The sequence below is a fragment of the Cucurbita moschata genome, unplaced genomic scaffold (assembly GCF_002738365.1).
Source record: "Cucurbita moschata cultivar Rifu unplaced genomic scaffold, Cmos_1.0 Cmo_Scf00029, whole genome shotgun sequence".
In the NCBI taxonomy this organism is placed as follows: Eukaryota; Viridiplantae; Streptophyta; class Magnoliopsida; order Cucurbitales; family Cucurbitaceae; genus Cucurbita; species Cucurbita moschata.
Window position 1 is genome coordinate 2,870,445 of NW_019268545.1, and position 14,435 is coordinate 2,884,879.

The following is a 14,435-nucleotide window of genomic DNA, read 5'->3' on the forward strand; positions in this document are numbered from 1 at the left end:
TGAGAAATAAGTAAGATCTCACGTTAGTTGAAGGAGGAACGAAATATTTTTTATAACTCGATTTTGATAATCCGAGAGTTCAAGAGTGTATTACTAAACGAGTAACAAAAATAAAAGAATGTAAATAAAATGCGTTAATTTTTTTTCAAAAGATAAATATGTAGGGTCGTGACACTTATAATATTTTTTTAAAGTTTAAATAATGTATAGATATATATTAAATATATTTTTGATTATTAATTATAATTTATAAAATATTAATATAAAATGGTTGATAATTTTATTTTATACCAAATTAAAAAATTTATTAAAGTGAAAAAAAAAAAAAAAAAAAAAAGTCGTGGTAGACTCATTTCCAAATTCAAAGTTGGAAGTCAAAGATGTGTATGTCCCCGCAGGAACCCGGTTTGACTTGATTACAGAAACCGAAAGAAGCAGATTATAGAACGAGGTTCCGGAGCCTGGCTCGGGTCCCAGCATTGGATTCCAGCTTTCTCATATATTTTCTTCAAATTGGCACCCACCCTCCATCCCATCATGTGTAGTTGAGTTCCGTTTGTTAGATCTGAACCTTCTCTTCGGGGGCGCCCTGGTTATACATGGGTTCCAAGCCGTGGCTACACCCGGCTCCCTCGTATCGGCCACTCGAGACATACTGGGACACCGACGACGACGCTCCTGGTCCTCGATGCGGCCACACCCTCACTGCCGTCGCTGCCACTAAATCCTTCGGCCCCCGACTCATTCTCTTTGGCGGCGCCACTGCCATCGAGGGCGGAGCCTCCTCTGCTGCTCCTGGAATCAGTAAATTGCCTTCCAATTTTTCTACAATTGTTGTCACTATATTATTTCTTTTCGAAGAGTTTATGGAATTAGAAATCTGGTCGATTGTAATTCCATGAGTTTACAGCTATGCGCTTTACTTCTGAATTCTTAGATTAGGTTTGTGATAATTTTGTTGCATTCATGAAGGATTGGCGGGTGTGACCAATTCTGTGCACTCCTATGACGTTCTCACTAGGAAATGGACCAGGTATTATCTTTACAAACATACACACACACACACACACGTAACCAAGTTTCTTCTATTTGTGAAGTTGAGTTGGATGTGCTTACTATTATTGCTTGGATGTTTGGATGTTTGGATATTAGAATCAGACCTGCTGGTGAGCCACCATCACCAAGGGCTGCACATGCTGCAGCCGCAGTGGGTACCATGGTTGTTTTCCAGGTGATTGGACAAGAAAAGTTCGCAAAAATTGAAAATTTTGGAGGTTTCCTTGTATGGTTGCTCAAGCTGGTACTTGTGTGAACTGAATTTATATTTTTTTGGTTAGGGTGGCATTGGTCCGGCTGGGCATTCCACAGATGATCTCTATGTGCTTGATTTAACAAATGATAAATTCAAGTGGCACAGGTAAAATTGAGTCCTTATCTCTGTACTTAAGATGTGGGAAATTCTTGGAACTTATATCAAAATGGGAATATAGGGTGGTGGTACAAGGACAGGGACCTGGACCTCGCTATGGCCATGTGATGGACTTGGTTGCTCAAAGATATCTGGTTTCTGTGAGTGGTAATGATGGTACGTGCAAGTGAACACTTGGTTTATATGCTTATTCTTCTATTCTTTTGTTGGATTAGTTTAATTTAAAAAACGAGCAAATCTCGATCTATCTACATTTTAATGAGGAACCAACTTTTGTTGGACCACAAGAGAGACACGTTCTAAACAAAAAGGCACAAAAACCGTTTTACATATTATGTTTTTGGGCATCAGTAACAAAGTATGATATGTTAAAGAGAGAAAAAGGAGAAATAGCCTAAAGACCTTAGAGACAAAAGACTTGTCGGGTGATGCACATCTGTAACGGACCTGTAAGCAAGGTTGACCTTTTCAAGTTGAGCACAACATCTTTGTGTAATTCGACGATGTGCTCCACCATCTCCTTTGCTTCACTCCTAAAATCCACTGAAGAAGGAAGGTTAGCAAGATCTACCATTAGTTGTGGTGGGTTAATTCAGGCAATCTATAATGGTCACTTCCTTGTAGATTTGTTCTTCATATGGTTGAATTCAAATTCAGCTTCGGCTAACAAAATGTCCCAATGTTTAGGACGAGTAATCCCTAAACAACAAATGAGGTTGCCCACAGTCACTTCAGTTTGGCAGTTAGTTTGTGGATGACTTGCTGTGCTAAACATGAGACTACTATTAAATTTCCTCCAAAGGGCCCTCCTAACCAAAAATATCTAAGGATTTTCACATCACTATTGGACTCGATGGATTTGGGATGCCATGAAGACGAACAACAGCTAAAATGGTCCACAACAGATAGGACAGAGTCACGACCATGTAGAGTTTTAGGCCGACCTAGTATGAAGTCCATGGAGAGATCCTCCCAAACCGTCTTTGGGATAGGCAATGGTGTATATAACACAGGGATTTGAAAAGTGCCTTGGAAGTTTGACAATCATTAAATTGTTTTAACAAAATTATAAACACATGATGTAATTTAGCCTAATAAAATCATTTAGAAACAAGGTCAAATGTCTTATCTTGGTTGAAATGTCCTCCTAGACCTCCAAAAAGTATTCCTTTGAGCAAAGGCTTGCGTATAGATCCGTAAGGTACACATAGTTGGTAATACATATGCTTTGTGTTGTAAACGTTGTCACCTGTAGGGAAGGGGGAGAAGACATGACTTGGAATCCGACTTAAAATCAACCACAAGTTTTGTTTATTTATTTAGTTATATATTTTGATCCAACCCATACTTGAACCAAATCAAGTTATTTTGACCGGATCCAAGATTACATAATACTTCTTTTACTTTTTATGTTCTATATCAGGAAAAAGAGTTCTTTCTGATGCTTGGGCTCTAGATACTGCCCAGAAACCATATGCCTGGCAGAAGTTGAACCCAGAAGGTGATAGACCATCTGCTAGAATGTGAGTATATTATTTATTTGTCTTACCAATGAATAAAATTTCTAGCGTTTTCTATTTCTATAAATTATGGAAAGTTATAGAGTTACATGTTTCTTTGTAGGTACGCAACGGCTAGTGCGCGATCAGATGGCATGTTTTTACTTTGTGGGGGAAGAGACTCTTCAGGCGCAGTATGACAAACCCTTTTCTAGTTGATATAATCTAACATGGATATTCATTCTAAAAAAGAACTAGATACATATGATAATCAACTTTTGGCATAAGCATATTGTATTTGATGCTATATAGTTCGTGGAAAATCGAAGACTTTCTTATTTCTTTTTATTAAACAAGTGTTATGTGTCCGCTACAATTTTTATTTTATTTTATTTTATTTCACTGAAGTTTCTTTTGATAAAGGCCATTATGGTGATGGAATATATATAAAAAAAAATTGGCAATGAACTTCGATGGTTATGATAGAAGTTGAAAAGTGAAAATAGTAGAGAAGAGTGGCTTTAATTTCTATGATATTCATGTAGTTTAAGGTAGCAGTTTGAGTTACTGATGCAACCAAGCATCAAAGGAGAATACCTGTTAATACCTTAAAAGGAGTATTTTTATCATCATTCAAAAAGTCTACCGATGCAATAAATTTAAGCTTTACTTTTTCTCTAAGGACCGTGGAATGAGTATTTTTATTATGATTCAAAAAGTCTACTAATACAAGGGAATTAACCTCTATTTATAAAGGATTAATGGGTTAATTTATGGTATGTTTGATATTGATAAAATAAAGTAGAACGTGTTTAAGAATGAAATGGAACAGTATGCTGCCTTCGCCTTTTGTGCTCAGTCCTTGCCTTGTTTTCTATAACTGAGCAATATTTTTTTATTGAGACTTTTCCGCACAGTTATGTTGTGTTTTGTTCTCTACAGCCATTGGCAGATGCATATGGGCTGTTGATGCATAGAAATGGTCAGTGGGAGTGGACCCTCGCACCTGGGGTATCTCCGTCGCCTAGATATCAACATGCTGCAGTAAGTGACTGTCTAATTCTAGAACTTGAGGGGTGGGGGGCTAGTTAGCTAGTTTTCCTTTTTGGTGCTCAAATCACGTAGCCATCTGATTTTTAGAATTTGGCTTGCATATTATTTAGGTTTTTGTTGGTGCACGACTGCATGTTACAGGAGGTACTCTGAGGGGTGGACGTGCAATAGAAGGTGAAGCATCTATTGCAGGTACTCTCGCTTGTTACAGGGTGATAATCATTATTCTGTATCCTTATTATGCATCTGTTTATTAAATGTTTATTTATCTTGGCATTTAATAGTATTGGACACTGCTGCTGGAGTATGGTTGGATAGAAATGGGCTAGTAACTTCATCACGAGCAAACAAGGGTCACCCTGATTACGACTCCTCCTTGGAGCTTATGCGTCGCTGTCGGCATGCAGCTGCATCTGTTGGTGTCCGAATTTACATTTATGGTGGTCTTAGAGGGGGTAAGAAAATGTGAAGAGAAGCTGTTCTACTTTCATGTTGACACCCTGTTTAACTGTATGATGGAGTTTCATATTTGCGTATGAAGAAGCAGCAATGTTGATTTGGTGTTTTGTCACACACACACACAGCAATATTGCACCCTATAAGTTCTTTAATTTTCTGTCCACAATCCCATGTTTCAGATGTTATGTTTGACCTAAATTCCAAGTCATTAATCAATTTATTGTTCCATGTTTTTGACATTGTCATAAAAACATTGTTTTGCAGATATGCTGCTAGATGATTTTTTGGTTGCAGAAAATTCTTCTTTTCAATCTGAAATCAATTCTCATGTGATAACATCTGAGAGAGCATCTCTTATAATAAGTTCAAAAGACAATCAATCTAATCTAAGTTCATCGATGACATTGCCATCTTCGGATGGACTGGAGAGTCCTTCGGCTAGCGCCACGAGGTATTATTCTGTAGACCTCTTCTTCAACCGATGGCATTTGTTCCAGCTTGGAGAAATTATTTCATGCAATTATATATTTTTCAGCATGGATAAAAGTTCTATGGAGAAATTGAGGGAGGCTTCTGCTGCTGAAGCTGAGGCTGCTAGTGCTGTCTGGCACGCGGTTCAGGCAGCCTCTGCTGAAGACACATCTGTTTCAGACGACAACTCACGAACTGCCGAAACAACTTCAGATGCTAGTGATTATGAGGCTGATGTCCGGTTGCATTCAAGAGCTGTATGTTCTCTTTGAAACTGCTAACATTCTATAACTTTCTTTTTTACATTCTTGTTGTGAAATTATTTATTTTCTTTCTCCAGGTTGTAGTAGCTAAAGAGGCTATAGGTAACCTTGGTGGGATGGTGAGGCAGTTGTCCTTGGATCAATTTGAGAACGAGAGTAGAAGAATGATTCCATCAAACGACTTGTCATATCCAACCAAGAAATTTTCCAGGCAGAAATCTCCTCAGGGCTTACACAAGAAGGTATGTCGATGCAGCACGATAAAACTGATTTGTTCCTTATATATATATGTATATATTTATTTATTTATAAATAAAGACTTCTCATTTAGTGATAAGACAACCCTAATCCTCAGCCCAATGATCCAAGCTTTTGTTGAAGCAAGAACCCTTGAATCAAAGAAATTAACACCTCCGTATATAAAATTCGGATCAACTAAGAGACAAGGCTAAAATTAGATTATCTCTTATGATCAAAGATCTATAAGCAAGATTTGGAACCTTGTTCTAAATTGAGTCACTCCACAATCGAACTTGATCAAGTCTCTCAGATGCAATCTACCACAAGAATGGCATGAAACTTAGAAATGACAAAAATGATGCTCCAATTTCTATGGGTGAAAGTCTCAATTTGAGAGCTGAATTCATTCATCAAAATCTCGGATATTTACATAGTATATATCCAATTCTTCAAATGCCCCTAAGGTAGTTAGTGGTCATGATGGAGCTATATCCAATTCTTCAAATGCCCACTAAGGTAGTTAGTGGCCATGATGGGTGAGTTACTCCACTGCCCTTTAAATCTCCACAAAAATAGATGTTATGTCCACCTTGACAAGTAAACTCCCACCCCTTTTCCCAGTACAAGAAATTATGGAATTAAAATAATAAACAAAGTTTTCTAACAAATTATCCATTGAGTGCTAGTTATAGCAACCTCATCCGGTACTTCAACTGTGCAAATATTCACTTCCGAAGCTCCAAACGGTCCTTACTCAATCGAATCAACTTGTAACACATGAAATAGCAATTGAATCGAGTCTATCTGAGTTTGTAGATAAAGAATGAATGCTTGTTGAATTTTCTTGACCTTGGATCGTGTAATAGGTCCAGCGGGAACATTTGAAACACCGTGATTCTTATCATTCAGTTATTACAAAAATGAGAAATTAAGCTCCTATTAGGAGCAAAAATCCGCAAAATAAGAGAGATTGGAGAAATTTGTGCCCTCGTGTACAATTCAGGATTTGGTATTGAGAGAGAAGATGAATTTAATGCAAAAAAGTATCTGTTGTACTATCATCATCCATAAAGTACCAGTGTTGCTTAATCCCCAGTTTGTTCCACCTTGAAAAACATTGATGATTTTCCGTTGTTGCGTCTCCATAAAATTTGGTTGTTCTGTTAATCAATTAATGCTTCCTTCCCACCACAGTTAATATGGACACAGTACCAAGCTGCAAGAACAACACCATATTGGTCTTTCTTGGAAGCTAAATCAAATGAACAAAACTGATCAATGTATTTTTGCACAATTGTTATTCAACATGTCAATGCCACTTATGAATTGCAGCATCAGATTCAAGTAGATATAAACTCTTATTAGGCTATGATCTTGTTTTTCTATGTTAGAAAGTTAGCTGACAGATATTGGATGCACTCTTTAGCATTTATACATTACATACAGCAGTGAAAATCCATGAAGTATAATTTATAATATTTACTATTTTTCGAATCCCTCCAATAAAAACAAGGCTATGAAAACAAGATTTCCATGCACTTTTTCTACGAACACTCACTAAACGTGAAACTGTTCCACTCCTAAAACAAGAAGAATCTCAGTGGTCACTAGTGTTGAGGATTGTTGGGAGGGAGTCCCGCGTTGACTAATTTTGGGAATGATCATGAGTTTATAAGTAAGAAATACATCTTCATTGGTACGAGGCCTTTTGGGGAAGCCCAAAGCAAAGCTATGAGAGCTAATGTTCAAAGTGGACAATATCATACCATTGTGGAGAGTCGTGGTTCCTAACATGGTATTAGAGCCATGCCCTTAATTTAGCCATGTCAATAGAATTCTCAAGTGCCGAACAAAGAAATTGCTAGCCTTGAAAGTGTAGTCAAAAGTAACTCATGTGTCGAATAAAGGGTGTATTTTGTTTGAGGGCTCCAGAGAAAGGAGTTGAGCCTCGATTAAGGGGAGGCTATTCGAGGGCTACATAGACCTCAGAGGAGGCTATGGTGTACTTTGTTCGAGGGGAGGATTGTTGAGGATTGTTGGGAGGGAGCCCTACATTGACTAATTTAGGGAATGATCACGAGTTTATAAGTAAGGAATACATCTCCATTGGTACGAGGCCTTTTGGGGAAGCCCAAAGCAAAGCTATGAGAGCTAATGCTCAAAGTGGACAATATCACACCATTGTGGAGAGTCGTGGTTCCTAACCACTAGAAAATTAGACAATTCAAGCAACAAGCCAATTCAAAGAAGAGAGACTTACGAATTATTGTCCTGTGAAGAGCTCACAAACAGGTTTCTGCACGGAAAAAAGAGATTGGATAAGGTATTTCTCACTAGTTATAAAAAAGTTGGATAACAATAGAAGCATACTTATTTTTCTTTGGCTCATTAATTGTAAAATAGTTGGGTAACAGGTTGCTCCAAACAGGTTTGGGTTCCCTAAATGATCCATTGTTTCATATAAACCAGTTTGGAAATTTTTGCTCTTGTTTTCCGATCTGCAGATGGTTATTTTCTCGACTCTTTTGTAGGTCATTTCAAGTTTACTTAGACCTCGGAATTGGAAAGCCCCTGCTAATAGGAGGTTTTTCCTAGATTCCTATGAAGTGGGTGAGCTTTGTTATGCTGCTGAACAGATCTTTATGCACGAGCCGACAGTTCTACAGCTTAAAGCTCCAGTTAAAGTATTTGGTGATCTTCATGGACAGTTTGGTGATTTGATGAGGCTTTTTGATGAGTATGGATTCCCCTCCACAGCTGGAGACATAACGTGAGTATTGCCAATTAAGATTATGTTACAACTGCTTGTTTCCTTCCATTGCATCTACGTAATTCTTTTGGTTTTGAATCAACTTAAAATCTGGAGTATGTTTGCCGTATGACCTTTTGAATCCTTAGGTGTATGTGAACCTATGTATTCAAACGTGGAAAATCTATAATTCAACATTGAGAGAATACATATATATATATTTTAAAGAGAAATCGAACTTTTAGGCATACCAAAATAAAGCCCACAAAAAAGGAGTCAACCTAACAAAATCATATTTTTTAGAAAAGTAATATCGCATTGGTTTTAAAGGCTGCTTTCCATTCGTCTCCTAGTCTAATACGAATTTGGTGATATTCAGTCCTTAGATCCTCCTTAGAAAACATTTCGGCTATCCACGTACATGCGTCAAGAGCTTGTTGGGATATGGAGTCTGATGATTATTTATAGTAAAAGATCGGGTAGAGATATATATGGTAGATATTTCGTAGGTGGTTCAATCTGTTAAAGCTATATTTATTAAACTAAAACTATATATATATATATATATATATATATATATATATATATATATATATATATATATATATATATATATATATATATATATATACCCTATTAGGCAGTGCAAGAATGTATTGTCCGGTGGAATACAAATCCTTTAGCCAATATTCCTCGTATTTTCTATCTCCTATTCTTTGTGGATCGAGTGTGTGCGTTAGTGCGATCCTAATAGAGCTTTCCTTCTTAGATGTGAGAAGTGCTTGAACAACACGAGGGCTCAAACTAACTTGGTTGAATGTGTCCTTTTTGAAGTAATTCTTATCCTGTTCTTGTAATACTCCATACTATTGTGGGCTCATTCGATAATGGCGAAGATTTGGGAGAATAGCAACCTGTTGGTGGTGGTCTCGTGATGATTATGATTTTACATTTAGAAAGTTAGGCTTGTTTCTCATAATAATAATAATAACTAATTTCAGAGATTAATGTGTTTGCTAAGTGAGATTTTTTTTTTCTTCTAAAAAATATTTCAGGTATATTGATTACTTGTTTTTGGGAGATTACGTTGATCGAGGACAACACAGCTTGGAGACTATAACTTTACTTCTCGCTCTCAAGGCAAGATTTTATTTAATTTTTTCGAATGATCTATTATGTCACTCTTGTAAACGTATATTGACATGATTACGAATTTGCAGATTGAATACCCTGATAATGTTCACTTAATCCGTGGAAACCATGAGGCAGCGGATATAAATGCACTATTCGGTTTTCGTCTTGAATGCATAGAGAGAATGGTAGGGCTAGATGCGTATTTACAACATTAATATTACTTAAAGTTAATTAGAGCCAGTAACGTAGGTGTCTGTAGGGAGAGAGTGATGGAATTTGGGCGTGGACGCGCTTCAATCAACTATTCAACTACCTTCCACTTGCTGCATTGATTGAAAAGAAGATTATTTGCATGCATGGAGGCATAGGGCGATCAATACACACGGTTGAACAAATAGAGAAGCTTGAAAGACCCATTACAATGGATGCAGGGTCTATTATTTTGATGGATCTGCTTTGGTATATTTAAATTCTTTCATATTTTTGTTTGTTATTTCATTTGGATTGTGAATTATTGTGTCTGTTTGCAGGTCTGATCCGACAGAAAATGACAGTGTTGAAGGTCTAAGACCTAATGCTAGGGGGCCTGGTCTTGTCACCTTTGGGGTATGCTAGTTATTAGCGGCTACATATTTATTACAGAAGAACAAGAGAAGAAATTATGCAAACCATATTCTCTCTTTTATTGTTTTATCTGTGTTCAACCATAATTCAAGAGGATATTAGCTTGCTTCTCCTTTTTTCTTTTTTTTTTTGTTTGTATCCGTTAGGAATCACGGATCTCCATAATGGTATGATATTGTCCACTTTGAGTGTAAGCTCTCATGGTTTTGCTTTGGGTGTCCCCAAAAGGCTTCATATCAATAGAGATGTATTCCTTATTTATAAACCCATGATCATTCCCTAAATTAGCCAATGTGGGACTCCCTCCCAACAATCCTCAACAATCCTCCCCTCGAACAAAGCATAGAGTCTCCCCTGGGCCTATGGAGCCCTAGAATAGCCTCTCCTTAATCGAGGCTCGACTCCTTCTCTGGAGCTCTCGAACAAAGTACACCATTTGTTCGACACATTAGTCACTTTTGACCATACCTTCGAGGCTCACAATTCTTTGTTCGACATTTGAGGATTCTATTGAAATGGCTAAGTTTAGGGCATGACTGATGCCATGTTAGAGATCACAGATCTCCACAATGGTATGATATTGTCCATTTGAGCATAAGCTTTCATGGCTTTGCTTTGGACTTCCCCAAAAGGCGGGAGATGTGTTCCTTATAAACCCATAATCATTCTCTAAATTAGCCAATATGGTACTCCCTCCCAACCATTCTCAATTAGTATTGACCTCTTATTGAAAAATAGGTTCTCATAGGAAAAGAAAGGGCAATTTTCTTTTATATGGATAAATGTTTGCATTTGCTAATACAACAAAATGACTTGTCCCATGAATCAATAGTTTGACCCCTTTTTTTTTTTTTTCCTTTTTTGCAGCCTGATCGCGTTACAGAATTCTGCAAGAGAAACAGTATACAGCTCATAATAAGAGCCCACGAATGTGTCATGGATGGATTTGAACGGTTTGCTCAGGGACAACTAATCACTCTATTCTCTGCCACTAACTATTGTGGTGAGTAAAACATAAATAGTTGTGTTTGATTTGTTCTTGAATTCCAAAAGTTTCAACTGGACCTATAATGAGTTGGATACGTAGGAACGGCAAACAACGCTGGTGCCATATTGGTTATTGGGAGGGGATTGGTCGTTGTCCCAAAGTTGATCCATCCCTTGCCACCGCCCCTCCAATCACCAGAAACATCTCCAGAACGCATCATTGAAGACACTTGGATGCAGGTACACTACCCTTTAAATTTAAATAACCCAAATGGCAAGTACTAGCAAAGTACAACCCTGAACACTAATCCTTGTTCTTGTTCTTTCAGGAACTTAACATTCAGAGGCCTCCCACTCCAACCCGAGGCCGCCCACAGCCCGATCTAGATCGTAGCTCTCTTGCTTATATATGAATTTACCTTATTGCCTTGGTAATAAGTTTTAGATTCGGTGTTATTCTCCACGAGCAACATCTTCAGCATTTCAACACAAGAAAATAATTGCACCTGGAATTTCTAGTTTATGGAAGATATACGACTTTGAGGTTGCAGAAAGCGTAAAACAGTGGTTCATTTTTTCGACGCTTGGGCCACATTTATAATATTGTAATATATTCAACATTTAGCTTGTGGGTGTATGTTTGGTTGTAGGCTCTGCTGCTGAACATAGATTTTCAGTGTTAATGTTGTAGAATAAACTGTCTGTGTTTCGCTTTAGAATCTGTTTTCGAAATAACCCTTATTCCTGTAAGTCCATTTTAGAATACATTGATGGTGACTTTTTCCCTTATACAATTATACTCGAGTTATGTCCTGAGAGTTCATTTTGCAACCGAAATAGATGGCAACAATGGTACCCACGGTAATAAATAGCGACAACTGAACCTAAGTTAATTGTAGACTGTTTTTGAGATTTACTAAAAGTATGAAACGAAAGTTAGGTGCTCTCAAGGCATCGAGATCCAAAATACTAATTTCAAAGCACGATTTTTTTCCCACAAATGGAAAAAAAGATTTTACATCAATTTCATCATTCATGGCGGCCATGACCAATTAAGAATTATACAACGGTGAATGTGCAAAACACAACACAACACATTCCTCAGCTAGGGGCATCCTGACCTTTGCTCTGATAGAGAGTTTCTAATCGTTCCTTGGCTCTGTGAACTTTTGACTGAAGATAAAAGCTTCCAGTCTGAGCATTCCTTTCAAACAATGCGTCATATTTCTGTAAACATAGGAAGGAAGGATTGTCAAACACCTATTCATAATAATATATACAAGGCAGGAACTATTTTAGTGAAAAGCAATAGATATTTGACCTTCACAATTTCCTCCCAAGGCGTTTCCGCGGTGATGCCAAGAATCTGCCTGGCTTCTTGCTCCGTCATCACTTTGCTTGCTCTGCGAACACTGTTTTGAATTGTTTCTTGAGCAACACCGGACTTCGAAGCATCTACACCGCACGAAAAAGACTTGTTACTGAGCGTAATCATCTTCAACTACATGTATCAAACTTTCCTTCATTAAGAGTAAAAACTTTGTATGAACAACTACATTTGTCCAAACCAATAAAGTACGTGTTCAACAGATTACAACACAACTATACCGAAAGCATCTCTAACCAAACTGTGGTCCATAAATCACTTCTCACGCCACGTGCTAGGAAAATAAAAACAATTTTTTTTCAAAAGATCTAGGAAGATATTTATTATAGTCATAAATATCAATGAAGATAGTACAATTTTATTTTTCAATCTAGTCTTGTGTACACTCAAGAGGTATTAAGCTTCTCTCTATTTGTCTCTCTATTTGAAAGTAGGTCGAAAGAAGAATTCTACTCTTTCATCCAACCCACACAAACACTGTCTACCTCCACTTACAAGAGACCTATAACTTGATCACATACTTGGACTCGTAACAATATTATTCCGCCTTTCAAGGTTGACCAAAAAGGTAAAAGGAGGAACTGCAGGATGCTATCATCCAGGCCATGGACACTCAAAAAAGTTTTCATATCTATTTGTTAAAGAAAAGAAAATTATAAAATATGTGAATATAAAACTTGGTTTATATTTGCAAAACCCTTATACATATCACAGAATAGAAAAACAACAAATTCAATCGACCACTTACTGAAGATCTAAGAAGGCATTATTCTGGCTTTCAAAAACGAGGAAGGATGTAAAAGATGTTAGGAATCACGAATCTCCACACTAGTATGACCCACTTTGAGCATAAGCTCTTGTGGCTTTGTTTTGGATTTCCTCAAAAGGCCTCATGCCAATGGAAATGTATTCCTTACTTATAAACTCACGATCATTCCCTAAATTAGCCAATGTGGGATTTCCTCCCAACAATCTTCAACAAAAAATAGAAATTCAAATAGAAATTCAAGATGCTAACATCCCCCAAGCCCATTAAAAATAAAAAAAAATCTTTGATGTCTATTTGAATATCACCTGAAGCAGAATTTATCTATGTGCACACAGAGCTTTGTTCTTATTGGCAAAATGCTTGTTTCCAAACTTACCCCATTTACATTAAAGCTTCTAATAGTTCAAAGATAAGGTGCAAGTTTCTTTTGTTCTACATATCAAGTTTCAATCAAGCCATCCAAAAACAATTGACACCAATAACAATAATATTGAGGCAATCTGGCCAACTTCCGATAGAGATAAAAACCCAGGGGTGGAATAAAAAGTGTACTTACTCGTAAGGGCTTGACGATAGGCTTGAACAAAGGCCCTAGCAAGTATCCCAGAGCCCATCACAATTAAATTGGCAAGAATTTTCGCAGCCTGTCCAAATACATACAAGCAAAGAGGCTCTCTTATAGGAAGTTGTTTAAAATTATGCAATACAATATCTACTCCTCTCCTCTGTCAAAATTAAAGTTATCAACAGAGCAGAAGTAAATACACCTGTTTTAATTTGATAGCACTGATTCGATCGGTAAAAAGATCAATGTACACTCAAGATAGATATAACATGACACAAGATAAACAAACACATTTCAAAAATGCTCAATAAAAAGCGCAGAGGACAAGAAAATCAAACCCAATATGTATAGAATAAATACGAGGAAAAGAATAAATAAAGTAAAAAATGGAGAAAAATTCCACAAGGTAACTCTCAGTCTTTTCCCTAGCCGAAATTTGGCCACAGAAAATTTGGGAACGAAATGAAACTTCGGATTAAACCCATAATCTATAATCAATCTGGAAACAAATTACCAAACGTAGGAGACAGATACATAATATTTCAGATAAGATTAACAACATCAAATATATTTATGCATCGGCTCCTGTTCGATGTTCATTTTCTCATAATCTTAGAAATCGATCCACCATAAAGTGAGAGGAGGAGGAGAGAAAGAAAGAATAGAGATACCATGATTAATTGGCTGGCCTTGATAACAGGTCCGGATTTGTTAAAGCCGCTAGAGCTACGAAATCAATCAGAAAGGTTATTTGGCGAACCACGCAGGAAATCGTAGGGGCGAATCGTTGATACGGAGGGGGGGGG

At 37.2% G+C, this 14,435-nt stretch overlaps 2 protein-coding genes across 2 annotated transcripts in view; one reads left to right on the forward strand and one right to left on the reverse strand.

Moving 5' to 3' along the window:
- The first annotated feature begins 445 nt into the window (after nt 1-445).
- Nucleotides 446-11,716, forward strand: LOC111464052 (serine/threonine-protein phosphatase BSL1-like). The gene is made up of 21 exons (XM_023108103.1): nt 446-804; nt 973-1,033; nt 1,153-1,231; nt 1,338-1,417; nt 1,491-1,585; nt 2,853-2,952; nt 3,053-3,122; nt 3,871-3,972; nt 4,092-4,173; nt 4,266-4,436; nt 4,705-4,891; nt 4,976-5,168; nt 5,252-5,416; nt 7,946-8,184; nt 9,219-9,303; nt 9,384-9,482; nt 9,557-9,756; nt 9,828-9,903; nt 10,789-10,924; nt 11,009-11,148; nt 11,238-11,716. The coding sequence occupies exons 1-21, from the start codon at nt 600-602 to the stop codon at nt 11,319-11,321; spliced, it is 2,649 nt and encodes an 882-aa protein (XP_022963871.1). The 5' UTR covers nt 446-599; the 3' UTR covers nt 11,322-11,716.
- Nucleotides 11,717-11,801: 85 nt separating this feature from the next.
- Nucleotides 11,802-14,435, reverse strand: part of LOC111464057 (mitochondrial import inner membrane translocase subunit PAM16 like 2-like) — a 2,852-nt gene continuing 218 nt past the window's right edge. The window contains exons 1-4 of the mRNA XM_023108113.1: nt 14,301-14,435; nt 13,621-13,708; nt 12,230-12,363; nt 11,802-12,135 (exon numbers count right to left, since the gene is read on the reverse strand). The exon at nt 14,301-14,435 is cut by the window's right edge and continues 218 nt beyond it. Of these exons, the coding sequence (XP_022963881.1) occupies nt 12,010-12,135; nt 12,230-12,363; nt 13,621-13,708; nt 14,301-14,303 (351 nt within the window). The 5' untranslated portion in view covers nt 14,304-14,435 and the 3' untranslated portion in view covers nt 11,802-12,009. The remainder of the gene's footprint in view (nt 12,136-12,229; nt 12,364-13,620; nt 13,709-14,300) is intronic.

Bases quoted from the DNA above. Each gene is read 5' to 3' on its own strand.
- LOC111464052 (XM_023108103.1), top strand. From the start codon at position 600: ATGGGTTCCAAGCCGTGGCTACACCCGGCTCCCTCGTATCGGCCACTC. The intron at 9,304-9,383 runs GCAAGATTTTAT...ACGAATTTGCAG, and splicing joins CTTTACTTCTCGCTCTCAAG to ATTGAATACCCTGATAATGT. The intron at 9,757-9,827 runs GTATATTTAAAT...GTCTGTTTGCAG, and splicing joins ATTTTGATGGATCTGCTTTG to GTCTGATCCGACAGAAAATG.